Source organism: Chenopodium album, chromosome 5 (genome assembly GCF_948465745.1).
Source record: "Chenopodium album chromosome 5, dcCheAlbu1.1, whole genome shotgun sequence".
NCBI classification, from domain to species: domain Eukaryota; kingdom Viridiplantae; phylum Streptophyta; class Magnoliopsida; order Caryophyllales; family Amaranthaceae; genus Chenopodium; species Chenopodium album.
Window position 1 is genome coordinate 9,670,774 of NC_137838.1, and position 25,011 is coordinate 9,695,784.

At 32.3% G+C, this 25,011-nt stretch overlaps 2 protein-coding genes across 2 annotated transcripts; one reads left to right on the top strand and one right to left on the bottom strand.

Annotated features, from left to right (window-relative positions):
- Positions 1 to 9,079: 9,079 nt before the first annotated feature.
- LOC145632552 (receptor-like protein EIX2) lies at positions 9,080 to 12,683 on the bottom strand. Its single transcript, XM_081684919.1, has 3 exons — positions 11,664 to 12,683; positions 10,215 to 11,531; positions 9,080 to 10,169 (listed from the first exon to the last, which is right to left on the bottom strand). Exons 1-3 carry the CDS (start codon positions 12,681 to 12,683, stop codon positions 9,510 to 9,512), a joined length of 2,997 nt encoding a protein of 998 aa, XP_081541045.1. The 3' UTR covers positions 9,080 to 9,509.
- A 9,161-nt stretch (positions 12,684 to 21,844) lies between these two features.
- On the top strand, positions 21,845 to 24,503 carry LOC145630371 (GDSL esterase/lipase At4g16230-like). The gene is made up of 5 exons (XM_081682635.1): positions 21,845 to 22,100; positions 23,171 to 23,301; positions 23,458 to 23,691; positions 23,908 to 24,163; positions 24,274 to 24,503. Exons 1-5 carry the CDS (start codon positions 21,845 to 21,847, stop codon positions 24,501 to 24,503), a joined length of 1,107 nt encoding a protein of 368 aa, XP_081538761.1.
- Positions 24,504 to 25,011: the final 508 nt, after the last annotated feature.

The window sequence follows — 25,011 nt, forward strand, 5'->3', positions numbered from 1 at the left end:
GAATTTTGGGCGAATTTGTTGGATTGAAGGGTCGAATTGCAGTTTTCTGTAGAAGCAATCAACTCTGTTTTTTTCTTTATGTTTAGTGAATTAGTGAAAGATTGGCATGAAAAGCTAAGGTCAAAAAAGCGCAGAAATGAATAACCTAAAGTCCAACAGAGTTATTTACGTCACTTTATAATAAAAATGCGACGCAAATAACAAAATCTGAAATGCTGAAAATTTGTTATTTGCGTCGCTCATTTATTAAAAGAGTGACGCAATTACTTCACTGCCTTATTTGCGTCGCTTGTCAATAAATGAGTGACGCAAATAAGTTTAGTATTTGCGTCGCTTCAATAAATAAGAGCGACGCAAATGATAGAAAGCTAACATACACTTGACTTTTGCGTCGCTTCTTCAATAACAAGCGACGCAAATAACTTTAAAGGATGGTAAAAATACACATTTGCTTCGTTCTTTAGAATGAGTGACGCAAATATGGCGACGCAAATGAGCCTTTTTCTATTAGTGTAACTTATGAAGTTTCCTTTTTTCCCTGTTTTCTCTCATTGTGGGGAGAATTAACCTTGAATTACTTTGAATAGTCTTCAATTTTAATTTATGGGATTACAATTGAAGTTTTAGTGTTAATTGTTTTAAGAAATTAGGGTTTAATAGGGGAAAAAAGGGGAAAACGAGGGAAAAGAGAAGGGAGAAAAAAGGGAACTTAAATGTAATTTTTTTTGGCCGGAATATAAAAAGGTCAACGCTGGAAAATGGTCAAAGGGCCCTCCTCACAACCTAAACACGATTTAAGGACCTTTTGTGCCACATTTTTTTTTAATAAAAAGGCCTTTGTCACAAAAAGGTCTACTTAAAAGGACCTTCCTCACAAATTTTCCTTTTTATTCTTATGTACTGTACTCCATTTTGACCAATACGTTTGCATTATTATAGTCAATTGTACTTGTTAAACTCGTCCCCAATGTATGCTTTAATTTATACATATTGATAAATGATAATAAATTAAAAGATTATATTGGTTAAATTTTAGCATAGATTTAAAAAAAAAAAAAAAAAAAAAAATTAAAACAACCGTAATAGTAGCATTTTATCTCTTATACTGAATACTTTAAGTATTTGAAAATAGATAATGGGTCTTCACGTTAAGTATTTACAATTAGTCATTCAACTTGTATGAGACTATGAACATATCTATTAACTATTACTAAAACAGAAGTTGCAGAAGTCATTTTTGCCCACGTGTCGCTTTCTCAATTAAAATTTTTCCGCCTAAATGCAATGATGATGTTATCTTTTATTTTTGGTAGAGTTATTATATTTAACATTTTTGAACTTTAAATATTGGAAGCTTCTACATTACAACTTAAACCTATGAATTTATCGTAGGAAATTGAAACAATTTTAAATAGCACACTAATAAATAACCTACTATATTGAACTATGAATTAGACAACGTTGAATAAATACTATATCATAATTTTGATGAAAATACAAAATTTTAAAATTAAAAAATATACACAATTCTTATTTATATTTTTGTATAATAGCAATTTATTTTTAAAATGTACAAATTAAAAATAGGTTTTATATAAACTGTGCATTGCACGGGTTCTAACCTAGTTGATTAACATGACTCAAATCCGAACTAGACTAAAATTGACTAGACTTTATCATATCCAACCCAATTCCTCGGATTGATCATCTATACCTATATGTTGCTTTTGTTTTTTAATTCTTTCTTTTTTTTTTATCCATATAATAAAAAACTAGGTAATAAGTAGACTTTTCTAGATTTAAAAGTCTTGTAATACTATTCAATTGTACCCTCACAACCTCACATTTGTATTACAAGACTTAAGTGTACTATATCGTCCTGTAGAAAATTCCATATTTATTGTGCATATAATTGAATTGAATCCCTATCTTTAGGTTTTTAAAAGTTTAGTATGAGTAAACTTTTATGAATAGTGTTGAGACTATTATGTCCCTAAAAATGTTTATTTATGTATTTATGCCTATTAAAAAAAGTACTCAGTATGACCACACTATAAATAGTGTTGAGACGACGATTATGTACTATCCCTAAACTTAGGGATGGCAACGGGTCGGATTCGGAGCGGATTATGCTAAATCCGACTCCGATCCGACAGTGAGTCGGAGGATAAATCCGACATCCGACTCCGACTCCGACATCCGACTCCGAGACTCCGAATCCGATCCGACTTAAAAATTCAACATCCGACTCCGACTCCGATCCGACCCGAATCCGAGTTTCTTTTATTTTTTGATTTTTTAGGTTTTTTTTTAAAAAATACTAAATCAACAATTTCCAAATTCCACTAAAAAACAGTATTAATAAAAATTCAAAGTACAACAAAGAAAATATTACACAGTACTTGTGAAATTGTCTACATTAGAACAATAATATCATAAAAATTCATAATAAATTACAAGTGCAATACAATTATACAAAACAACCAAGTTCATTCCTCCATGGCTCCATGCAACTCTTGAAGACTTCAATTCTTTAACATCAAGTTCACTGTGAAACTAACCAAGATAAAAAAAATGAATTAGTAACATAATTACATAATATATTATTTTTAATTAATTAACCAATCAAAAACATATAAAATTCACCTTTGTTCATTATTCCTCATCAACTTCCACATCTTCATCTTCATAAATTAAAGCTAATTCTAGCTCAATCTTTGTAGTATCTAAAAATCATATAAAAATATACATTAGTATTATAAATTGACCAAAATTAACACACAACCAAAAATTCGAGCAGAATACACAAGTAACACAACCAAAAATTCGAGCAGAATTTTCCAAAAAATTCAAGCAGAATAAACACAATCCAAAATTCGAAATTCGAGCAGAATACACAAGTAACACAACCAAAAATTCGAGCAGAGTAAAAAAAAAAATTCAATCAGAATAAACACAATTCGAAATTCGAGCAGAATACACAAGTAACACAACCAAAAATTCGAGCAGAGTAAAAAAAAATTCAAGCAGAATAAACACAATCCGAAATTCGAAATTCGAGCAGAATACACAAGTAACACAACCAAAAATTCAAGCAGAATAAAAAAAAAATCAAAAAAATCGAGCACAATACACAACCAAAAATCGAGCAGAATAAAAAAAGAATTCAAAAAAATTCGAGCATAATACACAACCAAAAATCGAGCAAAATAAATTAAAAATAAAAAAAAAATCAAGCAAACTATTCGGTTTCAAAATATTCGAGCAAACAATACACATAATCGATCAAATAATCAAGCAAACAACACATTTAATCGAGCAAATAATTCAATTTCAGAATATAAAAAAAATTAAAAAAAATGAAAATATACTTGACTTGTTGACGGTGCTGCGTTGCATCGGTCTGAGAGCGGTGACGAGTAGGTGGTTGACGTGGAGACGCGCCGCCGTGAAGAGCTATGTGGAGTACTGGAGTGGGCGAGTGGCTGGCTGCCTGGTTGGCCGCGTGAAAGGCTGAACTGCTGAAGTGAGAGACTGAGAGTGAGAAATTGAGAATGTGGGCTGGCTGCGTGAAACTGTGAAAGAAAGGGTGAGGAGTGATCTAGGGTTTTTAGACAAAAGACCACTTAGACTACAAAATTAGAATTAGATATTTTAATTTGAAGAAAATACATAATTTGTTCATTTAAATCTAACTTTTACATAAAAAAGAATGTCTTATATTTTACACATTACAAATATTAATTGTGTAACAAGAACATAATTTTAAAATTGTGCAACTAAATTATTATGTCATTATATATCAAATTGGTCTAATATTCAAGAAAAAAAAAATTGGTCTAATAAATTATGGAGTAATAGTCATTAGAGATTTAGAGGTAAGGTTTAAGAATAGATCTCGTGAATCAAGGTAGTCCACATTGTTGAAAACTATCCTAATCAACTATTGATCGATCAACATTATACTTCGTTGATTGAGTGATCGACTTTATAGATATAAAATAGAATTAGTAACCGTGAATTAGTAAAAAGTTTATAATTTTGACCGATTAACAATGTTTGTGTTATTGTAATTTACTGCGTAGTTAATTGTTTGGAATAAAGATCGATTAACATTATACTTCGCTGATTGAGTGATTGACTTTATAAATATAATAGTGAATTAATAGCTTTAACTATGTTTGTGTAACTGTGAATTAGTAAAAAGTTTAGAATTTAGACCGATTGAGTGTGCTATTGACTTACTATGAATTATTAAAAAAGTTTAAACATTTGATTAAGACTAAACTATGAATCGATTAACATTATATTCCATTGATGGAGTGATTGACTTTATAGATATAAAGTACAATTAATAATTATAAATAGTTTGTGTTACTATGAATTAGTAAATGTTTAAAACTTTTGATCAAGAATTAACTTGATTGGTCTCTGTTGATTGAGCACATGATTGACTTTATAGATATAAAGCTGAATTAATAACTTTGAAGATATATCACATATATGTTTATGTTTATGTTTATGTTTTTGTGTAATTGTGTACTCTAACTTTTATATATATATATATATATATATAAAAGTTAGAGTACACAATTACACAAATCCCAAAAAAAATTGTATATAAGTCGGAGTCGGAGTCGGATTACGGGTCGGATTATCTCGGAGTCGGAGTCGGAGTCGGACATCCGCCGGAGTCGGATTTTTTTCTCGGATTTTTTGTAGGATCCGACTCCGACCCTCCTCCGATTCGGATTCGGATTATTTTATCGGAGTCGAACTCGGATTAATTTTTTCTCGGACTCGGAGCGGATTTTTTGCCTCGGATCGGGGCGGAGTAGGGTCGGATCCGGATTGAATTGCCATCCTTACCTAAACTGTTTATTTACACCATATTTGCCATAATTAATGTTATTAATTGTATTTTTTTAACTTACAAGAATAGTGTGTGTACATTTATACCCCTAAAAATATTTTTTTTACATATATCTCTAATTAACGTTACTAACGATGTCTAACTAAAAGATTTTCCAGACATGACTAGCTATAACGCGCGTATTGGACACGTTAGCTTTATACAATATCATAAATAAAAGTCTTGTTGGTTTATTGACTCCGAGTCTTCTTGTCTTGTTTTATACACTGGGCTACTTTCCTTTTCAAATTGAGAGAGTGGAAAGGGGTGTCTGTGTATTTATTTTACCATAAATTTTACAAGTAGTTATTATATGATTATTTGATTGAGATTATTTGTTTTTAGTGTGAAATGAGTTTTCAAGAATTTGATAAAATAGGGTATTTTTTTTAATAGCAAAATTAATTCATTATTCAAAAAACCATACGATGTTATAAAAAAAAAAAAAAAAAAAGTTAACAAATACATACTACGTAACATATTGAAGTAAATAAAAGTTTCCTTCACAAAAATTACATTCAATACAGTCATATCGACGAGACAATCTTACAAAGTTGTGTAATTGTGATATTTTTCGACTACGTCATTTAATTGTATTCAAAAACTTGAGTATTCGTATAAGAAATTTCCCTCAATCCCAAATCTAGGTCTATTACCATGACCAATTAAAAGCTTATCACATGCAATTCCTTGTTTACTGTGCATATCATTGAATTGATTATAGAGAAAAATTATACAAGTCAATAACTAATTAAAGTCTTGTTGGTTCATTGACCGTAAGTCTTGTTGTCGTGTTTTATACACTGGGCTCCTCTCCTTTTCAATGGGGGTGACCATTTTTACAAACTCTAAAATAATGTTTTGAATTAACTTCTGCGTAGAGAAAATATAGATTGGAGTATTATAAAATCTGAATTTTCCAATTTGAAAAAGTGTAAGGGACCCTATTATTATTAAACGCGTTAATATGACTTGAAGTCAATTTTTATTGTTGTTAATAGGAAGACTTGAAGTCAACTTTTAGTTAGTGGGCTTGGTCTCATAACAATAGGTTTCATTGCCCTCTCTTACAATAATACAATTAACTACAAAAATAACTCACTCATTCAAGTATCGTCTTTTAACTCTGAAGAGAATGAACCTATGATACAATACATGACGACGTTATACGTGATCACGTACATGTCGTACAAGACATGTAGTTCATTACGGCAGCAGAAATCCTCATACTACATTGTTGTACATACAATTGTGCATTTTATGACTTTTAAGGTTCCAATTTAGTACGCTAATTTTAGTAATAATGATCAACTCTAATGATCTCTGAATTGAGCGTAGAGTACTATTATTAACATTATAATCACCTGACAATTAAGTACTAATAATCATATACATTTGGGAGGGGATTCACAATTTTTGAAGCTTTTATGGAAGCTAAGAGAAACATATGGCGAAAATGGAAAGTTATTACTACCTCTGGTTCAATTTACTCGCAACAAAGGAATATTTTATGTCTCACAAATAATACCCCTTTGTTGCGAGTAAATTGAACCGGAGGTAGTATATTAAAAATCATGAATGACGTTATTGGCTATTCTAACAGAGTTGAGTTGGGCTCTGGACCATTGTAGATTGGGCCATCTAATACGGCTAGCTTCCCAAGTATCCCAACTGTTGGGGCCTGCAATTGTAACGTCGACTGCAGTACTATCTACTTCCTCCGTCCCTACTTTCTTCTATTATGTGAGGAATAAATGCTAAAAATAGGAATGTAAGTTAGGGACGGAGGAAGTAACAAATACAGAGATAAATTTAACGATAGCTTGTAATGTTTTTTATGTGCATGTTAATGACTTTTATGACTAAAGATTTTAAAGTTCGATCATAAAAATGAAAATAATTCAAGCATTATATATATATATAAAGCTAAACTTTTAGCCAGGTCACAAGACAGCGACACTTGGCATTATAACTTTTCGCCAAGTGTCGCGCCACGTTGGATAGGTTCAAATTGACTTCATAAGATAAAAAAGTTAGTTTAGAATTCTGTTTTGAATATAATTTTAGGATAAAATTGTTTAGTTAAAGTTTTATTTTCGATAAAATAAAATTTGAGTGTCGCGCCACGTTGGTTAGATTTAAATAGATTTCATAAACAACCCGGGCATCGCACGGGGCACAAAACTATATATATATATATATATATATATATATATATATATATATATATATATATATATATATATATATATATATATATATATATATATTTGGTGTTCCATCCGGTTCACCCTTTGGGCTAATTCGGATTCAGGGATCAATTCTGGGTGGTTAGGTTCCAGTCCTCTCCCGATTGTTATTGCGGGGGATTGAACACGAGTCCTCCCTACCAAGTGTAGTCCCAACCACCACTACACCAACAATCAATTGGTTCAAGCATTATATTATAAAACTGATGAAATATTATTAGAAAGATGGATAATAATATGATGATATGGTGATTTCCAAGAAATCTTGTTTTTCGTCCTTCCCGGTATCATGATTTCCAAGAATTGTCCTTTAAGTCATAGATATACATTTTCTTGTTTTAAGATTTGTATTACTTAGTATTAGGGTTGTCAATTCGGTTAAACAGTTCGGGTTTGGGTTGGGTTTATCAGTTTCGGGTTATAACGGGTCGGTTTATAACGGATTGAAATAATAAGCGGGTCGGTTTGGGTCGGTTTTGAAAATTATCGGGTCAGTTCGGTTTGGTTTTTTTAATTGCAGTTTCTATTCGGATCGGGTCCTTATCGAGTCGGGTTCTAGTCGGTTCGGGTCATAATCAATTTGGGTTGAACTGGGTCGGTTTGAAAACGGGTTTAGCCCATTTAATGTGGGTTTCGGTTAAAAACAGTTCGGGTCTTAATCAGGACGGGTCGTAATTGGTTCGAGTCATAATCAGTTTGGGTTTAACTGGGTTGGTTCGAAAATGGGTTTCGGTTCAAAATAGATCGGGTGAAATCGGGTCCAACCATTATCATTTCGGTTATAATCGGTTTAGATTAAACTTGGTTGGTTTGAAAACGAGTTTACCCAATTTGAAATGGGTTTCTAATCAAATCATATCGGGTTAAAATTGAGTCGGATGATTATCGAGTCGAATTAGTCATATAATGGGTAGGAACGAGTCATGTTATAATCAAGTCAAGTCATAAATAAGTTGGGTTTATCGAGTAGTGGGTTGAAACAGATTAGATCATAAACATATTGGGTAACAGGTTGTAAATGACTCATTCATAACGGGTTACGGGTTTTAAACGGTTTGGTCATAATGGGCTACGGGTCGTAAACGGTTCGGTCACAACGGGTTACGGATTATAACCGGTTCGGTCACAACGGGTTACGGGTTGGAACGATTTAGGTTTATCGGATTTTTATCGGGTTTTAACGGTTTTCGGTTTAAAACGGGTCTGGTTACTATCGGGTTTAAACGTAATCGGTTTGGGTTGCTTTCAGTTTCGGGTTGTAACGGTTTGGCTTGATAACGGGTCGGGTTAGTAACGGTTTGCACAGATTCGGTTTAGTTCAGTTTCGGTTTGGAAAAAATTGGGTCGGGTCAGTTTTCGGTTTCCAAAAAACGGGTTTTAAACAGTTCAGTTCCTCTTCGGATCGGTTCGAAACAGTCGGGTTTAACGGTTTGGGTCAGAAACTGACAGATCTACTTAGTATAGATCTGTTGGCAAGTTTGGACACTATCTTAAGAAAATTGTAACCTAACATTACCTGCTAGTCATACTTGATGTCGTTTTGGCAGACTAAATATGAAGTACTTCGTATATGATTAGCAAGATCATACATTAAAATGGCAGACTAAATATGAATTATTGAATAAGCTCTTTTTATAGCTCTTTTTAAATGGTAAGAAGAAGAGGGCTCATTTAAGGGGGAAGATAAGGGAAATCCCTCAAATGAGTCCATAAAGTTTGACCTTACACCATAAGAATACAAGATGGGAGCAATGCCGCTACTCCATCACCTGATGAAATCATATCTTTTAGACATATGTACAGTAAATATTGCTTCTATGAAACTATATGTGGTTGATTACTAGATTAATTAATCATAGCTTAACCCTGATTTACGTTGTACGAAGTGTATATTGTTCATTGAAGAAATGAAACGGTCACGAAGTACATTAATCATACAACATTTATATTACATTATTGTGTACATACGATATACATTACGAGCTTGCTGCAAGATAAGGAAATAGGTTGACTGAAAGATCAACCAACACTAACATAAATAAACACAGAACAACAACCAAAAAAAAAAAAAATCATTTGTAATGTTTACAATGCTAATTAATTAGTCAACTCAACTTGTAGTGGCCAAATTGAAGATCTCTGATTGACTGATTTGGGTCTCTAGGCTCTAGCAGTACAATGTCATAACTCATAAGCAACCTGTATCAAATAAATAAAGTTGATCAGGGAAAAAAAGTGAATGATTATTCTATCATGTGTAGTTTTCGTAGATAACCTATATACTATATAGCTAACAATTAGGAAACACTCGATATCAAGGAAGCTAAGGGAAGAATTACCGACCTGATTCACTGCCTCCTTTGAATCCTGGCTATGTTGATGGAAACCATGACATAGAGCTTGTCTTTCACGTCACCAAAGAATTGGAAAAAGGCTTCTCTCCAAGATTGTTTTAACACCAAAGTTCCACAAACTCCCCAAAATCCGATAATGAATCCAAGCACCACACTAATATATAACCCCAAATAAAAGCCGTCGATTCCACTCTTATCATGGGGATCGATATTATCTTCATTTACTTGATCATTATCAGGTAGTTGATCCCAAGAACATGTTGGAAGTGGCATTCCACAAAGTCCTAGGTTTCCTTCATACGACGAAGCATCAAAGGTTTGGAGTTGAGGTCCGTTTGGAATTTTTCCATAAAAGTGGTTGTTGGACAAATCCAAAGTACCAAGGGAAGTCAAATCGCCAAGGCTAGCAGGGATCTCACCAGAAAGACGGTTGTTTGACAAATCGAGATTCTCCAGGGATTTTAAATGTCCGATTGCATTCATATTTCCATCCAAATGATTTCGTGACAAGTTTAAGATAATAAGACCAACCAAAGTTGAAATTTCGCTTGGAATTTCTCCTTCTAGCTTGTTCTGTGAGAGATCTATTGCTTTTAGTAGTCCCAAATTATCTTTGACAAAACTCCTCTCTTTTTTATTCCACACAATTTTTTCCTCTTCATCGTAGAAATTAACAATTCTGACTCCGAAGTCGTCAACGTATTCATCATCGTACCTAAATTCTGGCATTAAATTTGTCCCATTTTGCATTGCCGTAAGATTATATATGCATTTTGGAATGGCACCCGTAATGTTGTTGGTTGACAAATCCAAAATCTGGAGATAAGACAGTTTACAAATACTTGAAGGTATCTCTCCCATAAGATTGTTGCTTCTTACAATAAGAGACCTAAGCCTTCTAAGATTGTCCCCAATTGATATTGGTATATGCCCGCTCAATAAATTGTGACCAAGATTGAGGTTAATAAGGGAAGTACAATTCATCATCGATCTCGGGAAGTCTTTCGAAAACATATTGTTGGCTAGGTGTAGTGACTGAAGTTTATTCAAGTAGCCAAAAGAAGATGGAATACTAGCCGAAAACTTATTGTTCTCTAAGTTCAGAAACAACAGCTGGTCAAAATTCATCCAACAATCTAGAAGTTCTCCAGACAACAAGTTGTTTGAGAGGTCAAGATTGTGAATATTTGTTTTGGATTTAGGACACAAGAAAGGTAAATGGTTAGAAAACTTGTTGCTACTCAAGTAAACAGAAGTAACATGTTTTGGAAATGATGGTATTTTCCCTTTAAAATTGTTAAAGCTCATATCTATGTCAAAAAATTGACTAGAAGTACTAGGGACTATTATTTGTAAATCTGGGAGTGTCCCATATATATTGTTGTGAGAAATATTAAGATTAACCAAATTTGGTGGCAATGATTTCCAAAAGGAGTTCGGAATACTATCTGAGATTCCGGCACCAGAGATATCAAGCCAAGAATATTTGGTTTGTTTTTGAAGCCATTTTGGAAACATTGGTCCCAATCTACAAGATCCTAAATATATTGTATCGAGTTGAAATGGTGGAACCAAATTGTCATCGATATTGAGCACCAATGCTGAATTGTTTGACAAATCCAAGTTCTTCAATCTTGAAAGATTTGAAAAGTGATTGTTGGAAAGAGTACCTTTCAAAGAATTAGATGAAAGATCCAAGGTCTCTAGCATAGTCATATTTCTCAATCTCTGAGTAATTGTTCCATTCAATCGATTATTGTAAAGATACAATTCTTGTAATGAAGAAAAGGTATCAATTGTGTCTGGAATCGGACCCCAAATTTGGTTGGACTCCAACCATAAAATCAATAATGATTTTTTTGTACACCCATTTAGTGTTTGGATTATGTCGCCGAGCTCTTGGGTGAGATTGTTAAGAATCACATCAAGTTTTTGTAAGCTACACAGATTACCAAGTGAGCTTGACAAGAGCTTGAAATTATTGGATGAGAGATCGAGATATGTGAGGTGCTTGATGTTTGGAATTGAACTTTCTAATTGATTGAAGCCGAGTTTGAGATATGAAAGGGACTTCATGTTTCCAAAAGAAGCTGGAATTATACCTTGCAATTTATTGTGAGAGAGGTCGAGATATGAAAGATCATGCATATTCCCAAAAGAAGTTGGAATTGCACCTTGCAAATTATTTCTAGAGAGGTCAAGATATGAAAGAGATTGCATATCTTCGAATGCATTAGGAATTGATCCTTCAAGTCGATTAAATTTGAGATTGATGTGTACAAGTTGAGGGTTATTATTACTCAAATTGAACAACCATTGGAATATTGATGAATTCAAACTGTTCATCGCTAGACTAATAGTTGAAAAAGTGGTTGAGGAATTTTTGTATGAAAGTGACCATGGATATCTAGGATTAAGTTTACACCGATCTAAGTATAGAACTTCTAATGATGGAAAGTTGTTTATGATTTGGAGCCAGTCTATAGCTATACTAAGATCTACACCACTCAAGTTAATGTATCTCAAAAATGTCAAGCGTGAAAGCCATGACAAGTTTTTTACATAATGATTGTAATTGATGTCCTCAGTCCCATACAAAAAAATAAATTCAATAGAAGAATATGAACTGAGATCAAGATATATTAAGCGTGAAAGATTTCCGAGCTGGTGAGGAATCTCTCCCACAAATCCAGCAAAAGAAAGATTGAGATGTTTTAAGTTGAATAAAGAACCAATAAAGTTGGGGATGGGTTGGTTTTGGAAGTAATTGAAACTAAGGTCCAAGTAAGTCAAATGCTTCAAATCAACAAGGGAAGAACTCACTTTACCTTGCAAGCAACGATCCTTAAAATCACAAGTAAAGATCCCATGAAGGTCGAGCTTAATGACATGACCAGTGTGGTTGCTGCATTGAATGCCATGCCAATGACAACAATCTTTGTTGTTATCATCATCCACCCAAGATGACAACATCCCACAAAGGTCTACTTGGATGGCCTCTTTGAATTGGAGCAAAGCTTCCCTCTCATGGTCGAAGCACATAGCATTGTTGCTGCTAGTGGTGATCCCATCAGCAAGACAACTCAAGTAATAGGATGCAAAAATTAAAGAAAAGAGAAGGTAAAGTTGATTGAATCTTTTCATGGTACCATAATACAAATTCATCATTGTGACACTACTTTTGGCTGGGGTTTATGAATCAAAGTGTTAAACATGCACTATATATTATATACATAGGTTTAAGATTGTGTTACTATTTTTAGTCATGTCATCCATACCTACTAAAGGTCATCTCGTCGTCCAAACACGTTTTTATTTTTTTTTCCTTGTAGTACCGCGTTTAGTGTTGGATGATTGATTCAAATCAATTATGGCTAGTTATTAGGATTAGTTGTTACGTGTATTTAGTCATCAATAAAGGATAAATTAATTAGGAGTATGTTGTTAGTGGGAGGTTAGGTAGGCCATGTTTATGCATTTTGAATTTCTGATCATGGGATAGTTCCATATGAGGATGCCCCAGTTTCTCATATTTGACTATTTGTAGGCCTAGTTTGTTATTTACATTTTTTATAAATTATGTTATGTATCCGTTTATGCAAGTGTGTGGAATATGACCATCATTTTATTTCGGTTTCTCTAAAATTATTTTCTCTTCTTTATGTCTTTTATTAGCTTCTACATTTAGGTGTTATGAACTCAATCACAATTCAATAATGTCGGGTTACGGTACAAGAAATATGAAGAAAGTACTTTTTAAATTACTACTTTCTCGATTGTAAAGTAGTTGATATATTTCTTTTATCATAACTTGTATCAATGCATAACAACATAAGTTTAAGTGTAAATATCTCAAACTCACTAACAATTAATTACTAGCTAGTACCTTCAAAAAAAAAAGAAAAAAATTACTAGCTAGTATAAAAAGTTAATATTTTTAAAATACGACTACATACTTCATTATTTGCCTCTTTGTCCACATCAATCTATTTTATACGGAGTAATTCAAATGTTATTTGCTTAATTCAACTTAAATTCAATGTGAATACACTACTAGGACGAGAGTGAGGGAGCGCTTAAGTGATTAGAGCTTCCCTCCCGATTCTAGGATCGAGGTCCTGGAATCGATTCTAACCTCCACCCTTGTGGCTCTCTAAACACCAAAAAAATACACTACTAGGACGATAACTAATGAGTATAAAACCTTAAAAAGGTCATTATGAAGTTTTGGACATTTTATAAGAGTGTAAAATCATGAAGTTTTGGACTTTTAATATAAGAATGTGTCAATACGAATGCCCATTTTTTCATTCATATAGGCCATGTTTGGTAATTAGAGTTTCGACAAAAAATGAGCTTATTTGACCAAATTAGAGGTTTGACTACAAAAATCATCTAATAGTGTAAATGTGGAGCACCACCGCTTTAATATATAGTAGTAGTTCATACATCAAATTCGTCGTCTTATGACTTGTCAATATATGTTTAAGAATTTGTACTATTACACAATAGTATAAATATTCAAATGTATTATTATGTTGAGTATTTTGAAAAAATAAATTAAATACTACCTCCAGTCCACTTTACTCGCAACTATTTTCTTTTTGGGGTGGTCCAAATTACTTGCAACTTTCCCATTTCTTTCCTTTTTTAGTAAAGTTTTTATGTAATTTTACCATTATACCCTTATTTTTATAATAATTCAACCTTGTTACATTACTAACCTTATCAGATTAAAAAACAATTTTTATGTAGTACATATTGACAATTTTTTGTTTTTTTTTTTTTAAAAAAAAAGCCTATCAATGGGGTAGAGAATTATTAATTTGGATTGTACTGCATATTAAATTATTAAAATAATATGCATTTTGAAAAGAAAACAGAAAATTAATAACGAATAAATATAGACGGAATATTCCTTGTGATGCTATTCCGATGAATGGCGTACTATTTTGCACATATAGTGTACAAAAGTTGGTATCGCTAATTTGGAAATTTTAGCCAATTATTTACAATTTTTCCTATAAAATATTATCATTTGATATTATGAATTTTATCTAAATACATAACAAATTTTAGCACATACATAAAAAATATATATATTTTTTTAAAAATTCAAACAAATCGTGCATCGCACGGGCTTCATCTAGTGTACTATAAAAGCCATTTTTTTGAATTAATTTTATAATAGCTCTGTCAATGGAGGCGGAGCTGATTCTTCTTACCTTAGTGAAACCAGGTTCATCTTCTATAATTTCGTTTATTGTTTGTTCTGTATCCTTGCTAGAGGACCAACTTGTAGGAGATTATAGGTACTACGCAGCGGAAATAAACATGAATCATATTCATACAGTACCTAATCCCAAGATCTAATACATAACACATAAAGAGCATATAATCGTACCTTTGAAGCGTGATTCCACATGCGATCGAGCAAGAACAATGGGAGATAAAGAACCCCAAGCGTGATTCCTCTACTTGGTCCACGGGCACAGATTAAGACCTCCACTAATGCTAGTTAGTTGCAATTGAACCCTTCAATTGACCTTCTACGGAGAAGAGCGAGCAACGAACCACCACGAACCACCACACGAGCCACCAAGGGTGGCCGGCCGTATGGACGAGGAGAGGAGAGAGATGATCGTGAGTTAGAAAGAGGAATTGGGGTTTTAGGATTGGTTGCCATCATGTCAAAATACAATGTGTGTGAATTATTATGACTACTTGCTAGCAACCCTAGGCATGGATCTTATTTACAGATCTCATCTCTAAATAAGAGCCCATGTCAAAAGCTCAATACCTAATTCCACTCTAACTATGCTAGCCCCACATATTCTTAGGTGCACACTCATGCACATAGAAATAGGTGTAACAACAACACAATATGAACATTAGCTTTCAGAAAGTGAACATTAGCTTTTTTTCTCTTCTGTTTTTCTCCTTCATTTTTTATTTTCTCTCTTTTTTTTTTTTTTTTTTTTTTTTTTTTTTTTTTTTAATTTTCTCCCTTTTTTACACTTTTTTGATTGAATTTGTTTCTTACAACATGAAAGTAATTATTAAGTATGAATTTTTTTTGTGAATTTCGATTTTGTGCTTTAATTTCGATTGATTAAGGTTTATATGAATCTTTGAATTCGCAAATTATACTCTGTTTTTTCTCCTTCTTTAATTCCTTTTTCTTTTTTTTTTCTATTTTTCTCGTTTTTTTCAATTTAACGATTGAATCTGTTCCTATGGAATTGGTTGTTTATCTGATTTTTTGGATTTACATGAAATGAATTTTTTAGTTTCGATCAATTTCATCTGTGCATGAGTTTCATCTGATAATCTGCATTTTTTTTTATCAATGAACATAATTATGAAAAATATGAACATATGCATAGGTTCCCTTAAATATGAACATAGGCATAAAAAAATATGAACATATGCATTTTAGAAAGTAAACATAACAATTCAAAATATGAACGTAAGCATTGGTTTCCTTAAATTGAATATAACCATATAAAAGGTGAATATATGCATAAAAAATATAAACATATGCATTTAAGAAAGATAACATATGCATAAACAGACTTAATGAGAATATTTATGAACAAATATTTACTGTGAATATTTACATTATAAACATATAAAATATTATTATGAATATAAGGCATTTAATTATGAACATAAAAAATTGAAGTAATAAAAAATAATATGATTATGAAACATATGCATCATAAGTATTAAAAATATGAACATATGCATTCAAAATATGAACATATGCATTGGTTCATTTTTGAATGCGTATGAACATATAATTAAGCATTTCAGAAGGTGAACATATACATAAAAAATATGAACATATGGATTTAGAAAGTGAATATATGCATTTTAGAAAGATTACAAAAGGATTCAAAATATGAACATATGCATCTCAGAAAGTGAACATAAGGTATCCGTTTGATTTCACTATTTTTTTCGACAATTCAATAAAAAATTTCGAATAATAGATTATCGAACAATATTCAAACAAAATTAAGTGATAATCATATAAATTCAAACAAAATTAAGTGAAATTTACATAAAATTGTCTTTTTTTAGGGAGGATCCTTTTGATTTTGCATCTCTTCTCTAATATCCATTGATGTTTTTGCAGTTTTTATTGAGAGAAAATGAAATAGAGGATAGAAAAAGTGAAAAAGAGGAGAGAGAAAATCATATAGAAGAAGAGTTTTGAGTTTGGAAGTAACGTTACATTTATTGGGTGTGGGTGGGTGTATTGCAATTTTCGTCTTTTTTAGTTTTAGGGCCTTTTTTAATTGGGTTGTGTGTAATTGGGCTTTTGGGCTACGTTGTTACACCTATCTAAGGTGCACAAGAGTGCACCTTAGACTAATTGCTCACCCAATCCATTTCATGATTAGTTAATTGCTCATGAGGCCCATTAATGGGCCCCTTACTTGCTTAACCCAATACCCTTGTTGTGTGACCTCATAGGATCCATTCTAGCTAGTAGGCTTTGGACTATTTGACTAGCCTAAAGCACTACTAGAAAACAGACCATTTCCGACGGAACTTTTTCGTCGGAAACACCCTGTAATCCGTCGGAAATGGTGTTTCCGTCGGAAATGGTTGTCGGAAACGGGGTTGTAGGAAAAACCACTATTTTCGTCGGAAATTCCGTCAGAAACACTTTTCCAACGGATTTCCGACGGATTTTTCCCTCGAAAAGAGGTTTTAAGGTGCCGGAAAAATCCGTCACAAATTCCGACGGATTCACTTCCGTTGGAAAGTTACGACGGAATTTCCGTCGGAAAATTATTTTACGAAATTAAAAAAAAAAGCCGTGCCACCATCGGCACGGCGTATGACTGCCTCTAACCACCACAAACCATTACCCTTTCCACGACTTAACCACCACCACCCACCACCCAAACCCATAAATAAAAACAAAAATTTTGCCACGACTTAACCCACCACCACCCACCACCCGAACCCACCCCACTTTACCAAACCCACCAGCCACCACCCGAACCCACCCCACTTAACCCTAACTAACCCAGATCTGCAGCAACCACCCAAAAATTAACAAAAAAAAACAAAAAAAATACAACCACAATAGCCGAAAACCACCGGTACAACCAAAAAAATTAAAAAAAAAAACAACCAAAAAATAATAAAAAAAAAACAATACATACCTTAATACGAACTAGGATGTTAGTTTCTCCTCGAATTTGGTTTAATACGGCTAAATTCGGCCATGAAACCTCTAGATCTAGAGATTTCATGGTCGAATTTGACCATATAAACCATTAATATGAAAGAAATAGAGAAAATTAGAGAGGAGAGAGGAAATTCGTGAGGAAAGAAAAGAAAAGAAGTGAGGAAAGAAGAGGAGATCGAAGAAAGAGAAGTGAGGAAAGAAAAGAAGTGAGGAAAGAAGAGGAAAAGAAAGAGACGTGAGGAAGAGAGGAGAGGCGAGAGAAGCAGAAAAGAGGAGAGAGAAGAAGAAGAGAGGCGGGGTGAGAGGAGAGAGAGAGAAGTCAAAAATAAATGAGGGGGGGAGGGGCGCCGAAAATATTAGGGTTTGGGGGATTTTGTTTTTTTTTTTGTTTTTTTTTTAAACTTAAATTCCGTCGGAAAGGTATTAAATTCCGTAGGAAATTTACGACGGAAATTAAATCCGTAGGAAATTTCCGACGGAATTAAATTCCGTCGGAAAATATAACACTTCCGATGGATTTTTGGTCGGAAGTAAAGAATTTTCCGACAGATTACAATTCCGTCGGAAATTTCCGACGGATTTCCGACGAAAATAAAATCGGTCGGAATTTTCGTACTTTCCGACGGATTTTAGTGTCCGTCGGAACCGTTCCGTCGGAAATGACCTGTTTTCTAGTAGTGAAGATCATTGATCATAGTCTAGCAACAGATAATGACGACCCAAATTAAAATAACGAACTTATTATCTCCATAATAGTGATCCTTGATATATCTAGTAATTGCACTTATCGAAGACACAATTCCTTCACAACTCACCCAAAAGCTTACGCTGATGGTTGAGGCTTAGAAATATGTTTTATACTCTATCAATCCTATCTGTATTGTACTGAATCAGCTTCTTCGTAGGTATCAGCTCAATTATCGCTTACCTGTCGACATCAATCTATTCTAGTTCATATGTGATTTGCTTTATTCAACTTAAATTTAGTGTATTATTAAGGACGGTAATAAATTCAGAGGTGTCTAAAACACACCCGACCCGACCTGATCCGATCCGAAACCGATCCAAAAAAACTCGATTCAGATTTGAACTCGTCTGGACATAACAATTTAGTGTGACTTTACTTTATAAATTTACCCAATCCAACCCGACCATATCAGACTCGATCCGATCATCCGAATTGACACCCTGTTAATAATTGAGCACATACACTTTGTGTCAAATTAAAAGAACCTAAAAAAGATCATTATAAAGTTTTGGACTTGATATATACGAGTAATAACTTGTCAAAAAGTAGCCAACACTCTTGCTCATTTTTTTCATTAATATAGTGGGAAGGTGGAGCACCACCACTTCATACATCAAATTTCACGCTTACTTTGACTGTTATAACTTGTAAATTACTCGGTTATGTTGTTCTTACATACAACACCATTAAAAATTTGACATATCAACAGAAAATGGGAGAAAGTTAAGAGTCAAATATAAATTGAATTTAATGGAACTTGTGCCTATTATTTTAGCCAATAGATACATGACAAATGAGAGTTGTATATAAGGACCACATAGAACAATTGTATGTGTAGCCTTTCACCGTTTATTGACAATTGTAAATTACATCAAATTGCACATTAAATTTTTGGGAGTACTTGCATCAATTGTTAAGTGCTATGTTTATTAACAAAAGCATAATTAACAACTTTCACGAAAACACTTAAATATGGAGTAGAAACTAGTCTTATGTCCCGTACAATGCACAAGGTGTTTACATGTGTAAAATATAACTATCATTTTATGATATTTTTACATGGAGAATGAATAGACATTATAAAGAAGAAGAAGAAGGGGTGGAAATTCAATATAATTGTAGAAGATATTAAGTTAGGAAAAAATAAATCTAATAATATTCATACATGTTTTGAGTTAAAGTTTTTTTTTTTTTAAATAAGAAAGGAATTAATTAATCGTGGGATGTGGCATTGTTGAAAAATAAAGTTTACATGTGACATGATGGGGATGATGGTTTATGTTTTTAAATACTACCTCCGTTACAGGTTATGTGCAACGATTAGACATTTTCCCTCTCTGCTTTATGTCAAATCGTTGCACATAACCTGAAACGGAGGTAGTACTAATAAAGTATAGAGTATAAATATAGATAGATATAGAAGTATAGATATTCTAGCATGTTTTACGTTCTTCAATACCGCTTTGCATAAGATCATTTTTTTTAAAGTTATATTAAACATATTATAAAATCAGTTAGATGAATTATTTAGCAGGAAGCTTTATAAATTTTTAGTTTTAAAATTGTTATTGTAAATTAGATATTGTTAATAAGTATTTCATTTTTAAAAAAGTATTCGTATATATTCGTTTGATTTAACACAAGTTAGTGCCAGTGAAGATCGATCTACGTCTTCCCATGAAGTTTTAGATTTTTTTAAAATAAAAATTTAGTGAAGCTTTCCTAGTAATCTATATACATGCATGTATTTGTGGATGTCAACTCCATCAATTGGTTAATATTTTGGATAATATCCAATAATTGGTAAGCTAATAAGATAGAGTTGAGAAGGAACAATTTTTTTACTATTTCAATACTCTCATGAAATATATCCAATACAAGCTGAATATATAAATGGCAAACCAAATAACTAGAATAGCCTAAGCCTATCTTAGGAACATGATGTCACTGAGCTATGTCCATGATCTTAGCAACTAATTTACTCACTAACAAGGTTAACTGACAATACGCTACTATTACTAACTTTTGAATCAATCTATGATCAAATCTCTTCTACATCACTGTCCTAAACGCTCTCTTTATACTCATTAAAAAAATGGTCATGATCACAAGATCAACCATCTTTCTCTGATTGTTAGAAACGATGATCGATATTGCACTTTGAATATTGTTGTAGCTCATATCGATCCCAAGACTTGTTTTCACTAACAGTATTGTCCCTTGCGTACTATTCCATAAATAATACTGTGAGACATGTTAGGATATTGTATTTAATTTTCCCTCTTTGTGTAATTAAGATGGAATTAATGTAAAAATCATAACAAACACTAATACTGTTTTAAATTAAAAAAAAAAAAAAGAATAATACGCTTTTCTTTCTTGAAATTAAAGAGAAGTTAATAAAACTTGAAGGTACTAATGTTTACCAAAAGTTTCACGGAAGGTACTCATGTTTTAAAAAAACAAGTTTACTTGTTGTAGCAAGTTAAGTACTTTAAATGAAACCTTTGAAACAAGAGTACTTTCAGTGAAACTTTTGGTAAACATTAGTACCTTCAAGTTGTATTAACTCCTTGAAAGAGGATTACGTTTGTCATTTTAAGTATTTTCTTAAATGGTTAATAATTAAGTTCAATTTCAATTTTTCCTGCATTTAAATAATTATTTTATCACATATTTCCATCATATATAAGTACTTTCCATACAACTATCCCTATTTATCGAAATATTTACATAACCCAAGAAAACTATACTTAAAATGGATATACTTATACTACCTCCGTTAACTTTTAGTTGCAACTTTAGAATATTATACTATAATACCCCAAGTTTGCAACTAAAAGTGAACCTAAGTTTTATACTACTATAACATTGACAGTTATTTGTAGATAGATCACTCACTTTTTTTTTTCACTTTATAATTCGTAGTTATTTTTCTCCCTCAGAGATATTATCACAAGCTTGTTGTCCATTGAATTGCCAAACAACTCTAAGGTTCTCTGATCCTATTTATAGATGTCCAAATTTCCCACAAAGATGGGAGAAATGTACCTAGTAAGACAAAGATGGGACATTACAGTTTTACAACTTAGATAACAACAATATACACACTAATATATGATATAAATATACAAGTATTAATTATAGGATATTTTAGCTAATCAGAATAATCTGTTATTGACTCAATGGCAGCTTAGGATTGGTTATTTAATGCTTTTATCTCTTCCTATTTTTCCTTTATATAATTGGCTAAAATTGTTCTTATTTTTATTATTCAAGTCCAAAACTTAAATATTTCTTCTTACATAAAACTTTAATTTACTTCTTCCAAGCAATTCATTTCAATTTAGCTCATTCTTTAAGGTTTAAAAAATGGGTACTTATCAAAATAAACAAAGAACACTCACTTTCTTAATGCTTATTATTTCCTTAAGTGTGCTTAGCAATTCCAGAAGTTATGGAGCAGAAGAAGAAATAGCAAATTTTGTTTTTGGAGATTCAAACGTGGATGTAGGAAACAACAACTATATTGTGTCCCTTGCTAAGGCGAATAATGTGCCTTATGGTATCGATTATGGAGGGCCGACCGGAAGATTTACCAATGGACGAACCATTGTTGACATTCTAGGTAAGTTATACATTGTACAATTTCCTCAGTTCATCTTATATAGTGTTCCTTCAATTGTAAGCAAAAAATCTTGTGTGGACGTGGTCCACAATAATACACAAGTAACTGGCTTATATTCAATATAGTGACCCCTAATTATATTATAGTAACCTTATTTTTAACATAGTAACCTTTTTTAAAGCTTGAATAACCTTTAATGTTATTATGAACTTAAAGTACGTCATTATGTTGAATAGTGACCTAATTTTAACACGATCTTCATTATTTATATTGACCATTATATTAAAAATTTCATTAAAAAAATTAATCTCTTATAGCTTTTATAATGTCACACATATAAGTACCTTTCTTTTTCACTAAAAAAAAATTTTCCTTATTCTTTTTCAGTGTTGACCATCATGCACGTGGCGCGTGATGTTGTTAAAAGGTCCTGCCGTTTATATTTTTGCCCACGTTTTCACATTCTCTCTATTTCTATCCCCAAATTTTCTCTCAAAATTCCTTCTCTTTCCTCAAAATCATGGAAAAAAAAGAAGGAAAAGACATTTCTTTAAAACATCACATGCATGTCGTCACATGATAGTCAATGCCGGAAAAGTGAAGTCAGCGGTCAGCCGGTCATATTCCAATGTCAAGATCCCTCCTCACAACAAAAGTAACTTATAAGAACATTTTTCACCACTTTGAATATATAACTACATAAGGTCCTTCTTCATAAAAAAAATGAACAATTAAGTACCTTTTAGACAAATTTTACTGTATTTAAAACCATCTTTTGTACCATGCATTTGATATTTTGATCCTTTGTTATCCCGAGTTTATTGAAAAAATGAATAGGCTAAACCGCGCTCAATCTTGACGTAAGAAGTACTCGTATAGCAGTAGTCATTGACTCATTGACATGTAAAAATATAAGTACATTACATGTACTGGCTTAGTAAAGATATGGTAAAACATGATAAAACATTTAACTATTTATATTTATTATAATATGAAATCTTGTACATTTATTTACTAGTGTCGTTTATTTTTGACATAATTTTTTATATTTTACTTTGTGCTGGATTTAGCCCAAACACTTGGTAAATTTGGACAAAGCCCACCATACTTGGCACCAACAACAAAAGGAAGTGTGATTTTGAAAGGGGTCAATTATGCTTCTGGAGGTGCAGGCATTCTCAACGAGACTGGCTCCGTTTTTGTAAGACCACCCCTCGTTTTGTTTTTTTACCCGATAATTACTTTAAAAAAGGCAACAAAAATTTTCATACATTGTAACATAATGAGCGTTTCAATTTTATAATTTTAAAATAAGAAGGGTATATGTACTAATCTGTAACCATGTCACGTATGCTAGATTGGGAGGATAAATTTTGATGCGCAACTAGATAATTTTGCAAATACGAAGCAAGATATCATCACTCAAATTGGAGAAGCGGCAACAGAGGAGCTTATGAATAAAGCCTTCTTTTCAATTATAATTGGCGCCAATGATTTCCTCGCTAATTACTTAGTTCCTAAAGGCCACCCGTCGATGATGCCTGAAGCGTTCATAGATACCATGATATCTAAATTTAGACTACAACTTACGGTAAGACATTCTGCAATAACTTTACCTATTATTATTTAGAACTTCATAATGACAACTTAACAAAAAACACCCTCATATTTAGTAAATATTCTTGTCATTTCATATGTTATATAACTAAATAACTCTCACGTTACTAGTTTAAACTACACTTTAATACTGTGACCATGTACAATGTTTTTGTATAAGCTAATGTTGGTTTCATGTGATATTGAACAGAGACTTTATAATATGGGTGCTAAAAAAATATTAGTGACAAATGTTGGAGTAATTGGCTGCATACCTTACGAGAGAAAACTAAATCTATGTTTAGGAAATCAATGTGCTGCGAACCCTAATCAACTAGCTCACTCATATAATGTCAAATTAAAGAGCCTTCTTACAGAGCTAAACAACAATCTTAAGGGATCTAATTTCGTTTATGGAGACACTTACGGCACTTTTAATGAGGTCATCTATCATTACCAATCTTATGGTACGTTTTTAGATTATCTTGTAAATTGAAAACCAAAGTTGGACAATTTTATCTTTAATTTGTACATGTGAAATACTGCTAATGTTTGTTACGAAATGAAAATGTGACAGGTTTTGAGAATGTAAATTCACCATGTTGCTCGAATAATCCTTGGGATAAATCTGGAAGTTTACTTCTCTGTAGTCCAAGTGCTAGTGTTTGCTGTGATAGATCAAAGTATGCATTTTGGGATCCATTTCATCCAACTGAAGCCACTAATATGATTATTGCCAAACGTTTGATTGATGGGAATATTAGTTATATTTCACCTATTAATATTCGCCAATTACTTAACTCTTGACATTCATTGCCCTTATCAATACAATATATACAACACGCATACGTACCGTCTTACTGTTGAAAGAATTTGTGAAACAAAGGAAGTGAAAGTTTAAAATGTGTACACTTGTTTTCAATTAGGGCACTTGAAGGGTAGTTTTGTAATTAGACAGGGCTATTCAAATGTAAATTAAATTTCTTATGCAATCAAATTACATACTTGTGTAATCCATTTGATATGCTAATTCGTTATTGAATTATAAGTGCTCTTGGTGACGACTTGGTTGATTTATGTATGTTTAATTGTTTATCAAACTTGGTAATAAACTACTTTGTAAATATAGCCAGTTAGAGCATGTCCAATAACGTTAAACTAATAGTTAAATTAGCTTGTCATGCCACAATTTTTAGCTAATTCTCTTTGTGGCTATTTTATATTCCAATGGTTAGCTACTAGTTTATTAATTTAATAAGATTGACTTTGTCAATTAGCTTTAGAAATATAATTTTTTAATATATTACTCTCTAAA

Bases quoted from the DNA above. Each gene is read 5' to 3' on its own strand.
- LOC145630371 (XM_081682635.1), top strand. From the start codon at position 21,845: ATGGGTACTTATCAAAATAAACAAAGAACACTCACTTTCTTAATGCTT. The intron at 23,302-23,457 runs GTAAGACCACCC...CACGTATGCTAG, and splicing joins ACGAGACTGGCTCCGTTTTT to ATTGGGAGGATAAATTTTGA. The intron at 24,164-24,273 runs GTACGTTTTTAG...AAAATGTGACAG, and splicing joins CTATCATTACCAATCTTATG to GTTTTGAGAATGTAAATTCA.
- LOC145632552 (XM_081684919.1), bottom strand. From the start codon at position 12,683: ATGATGAATTTGTATTATGGTACCATGAAAAGATTCAATCAACTTTAC. The intron at 11,532-11,663 runs ATGCATGATCTT...TCAATTCCAAAC, and splicing joins TTCCAACTTCTTTTGGGAAT to ATCAAGCACCTCACATATCT. The intron at 10,170-10,214 runs GTTGACGACTTC...TACGATGAAGAG, and splicing joins TTAGGTACGATGATGAATAC to GAAAAAATTGTGTGGAATAA.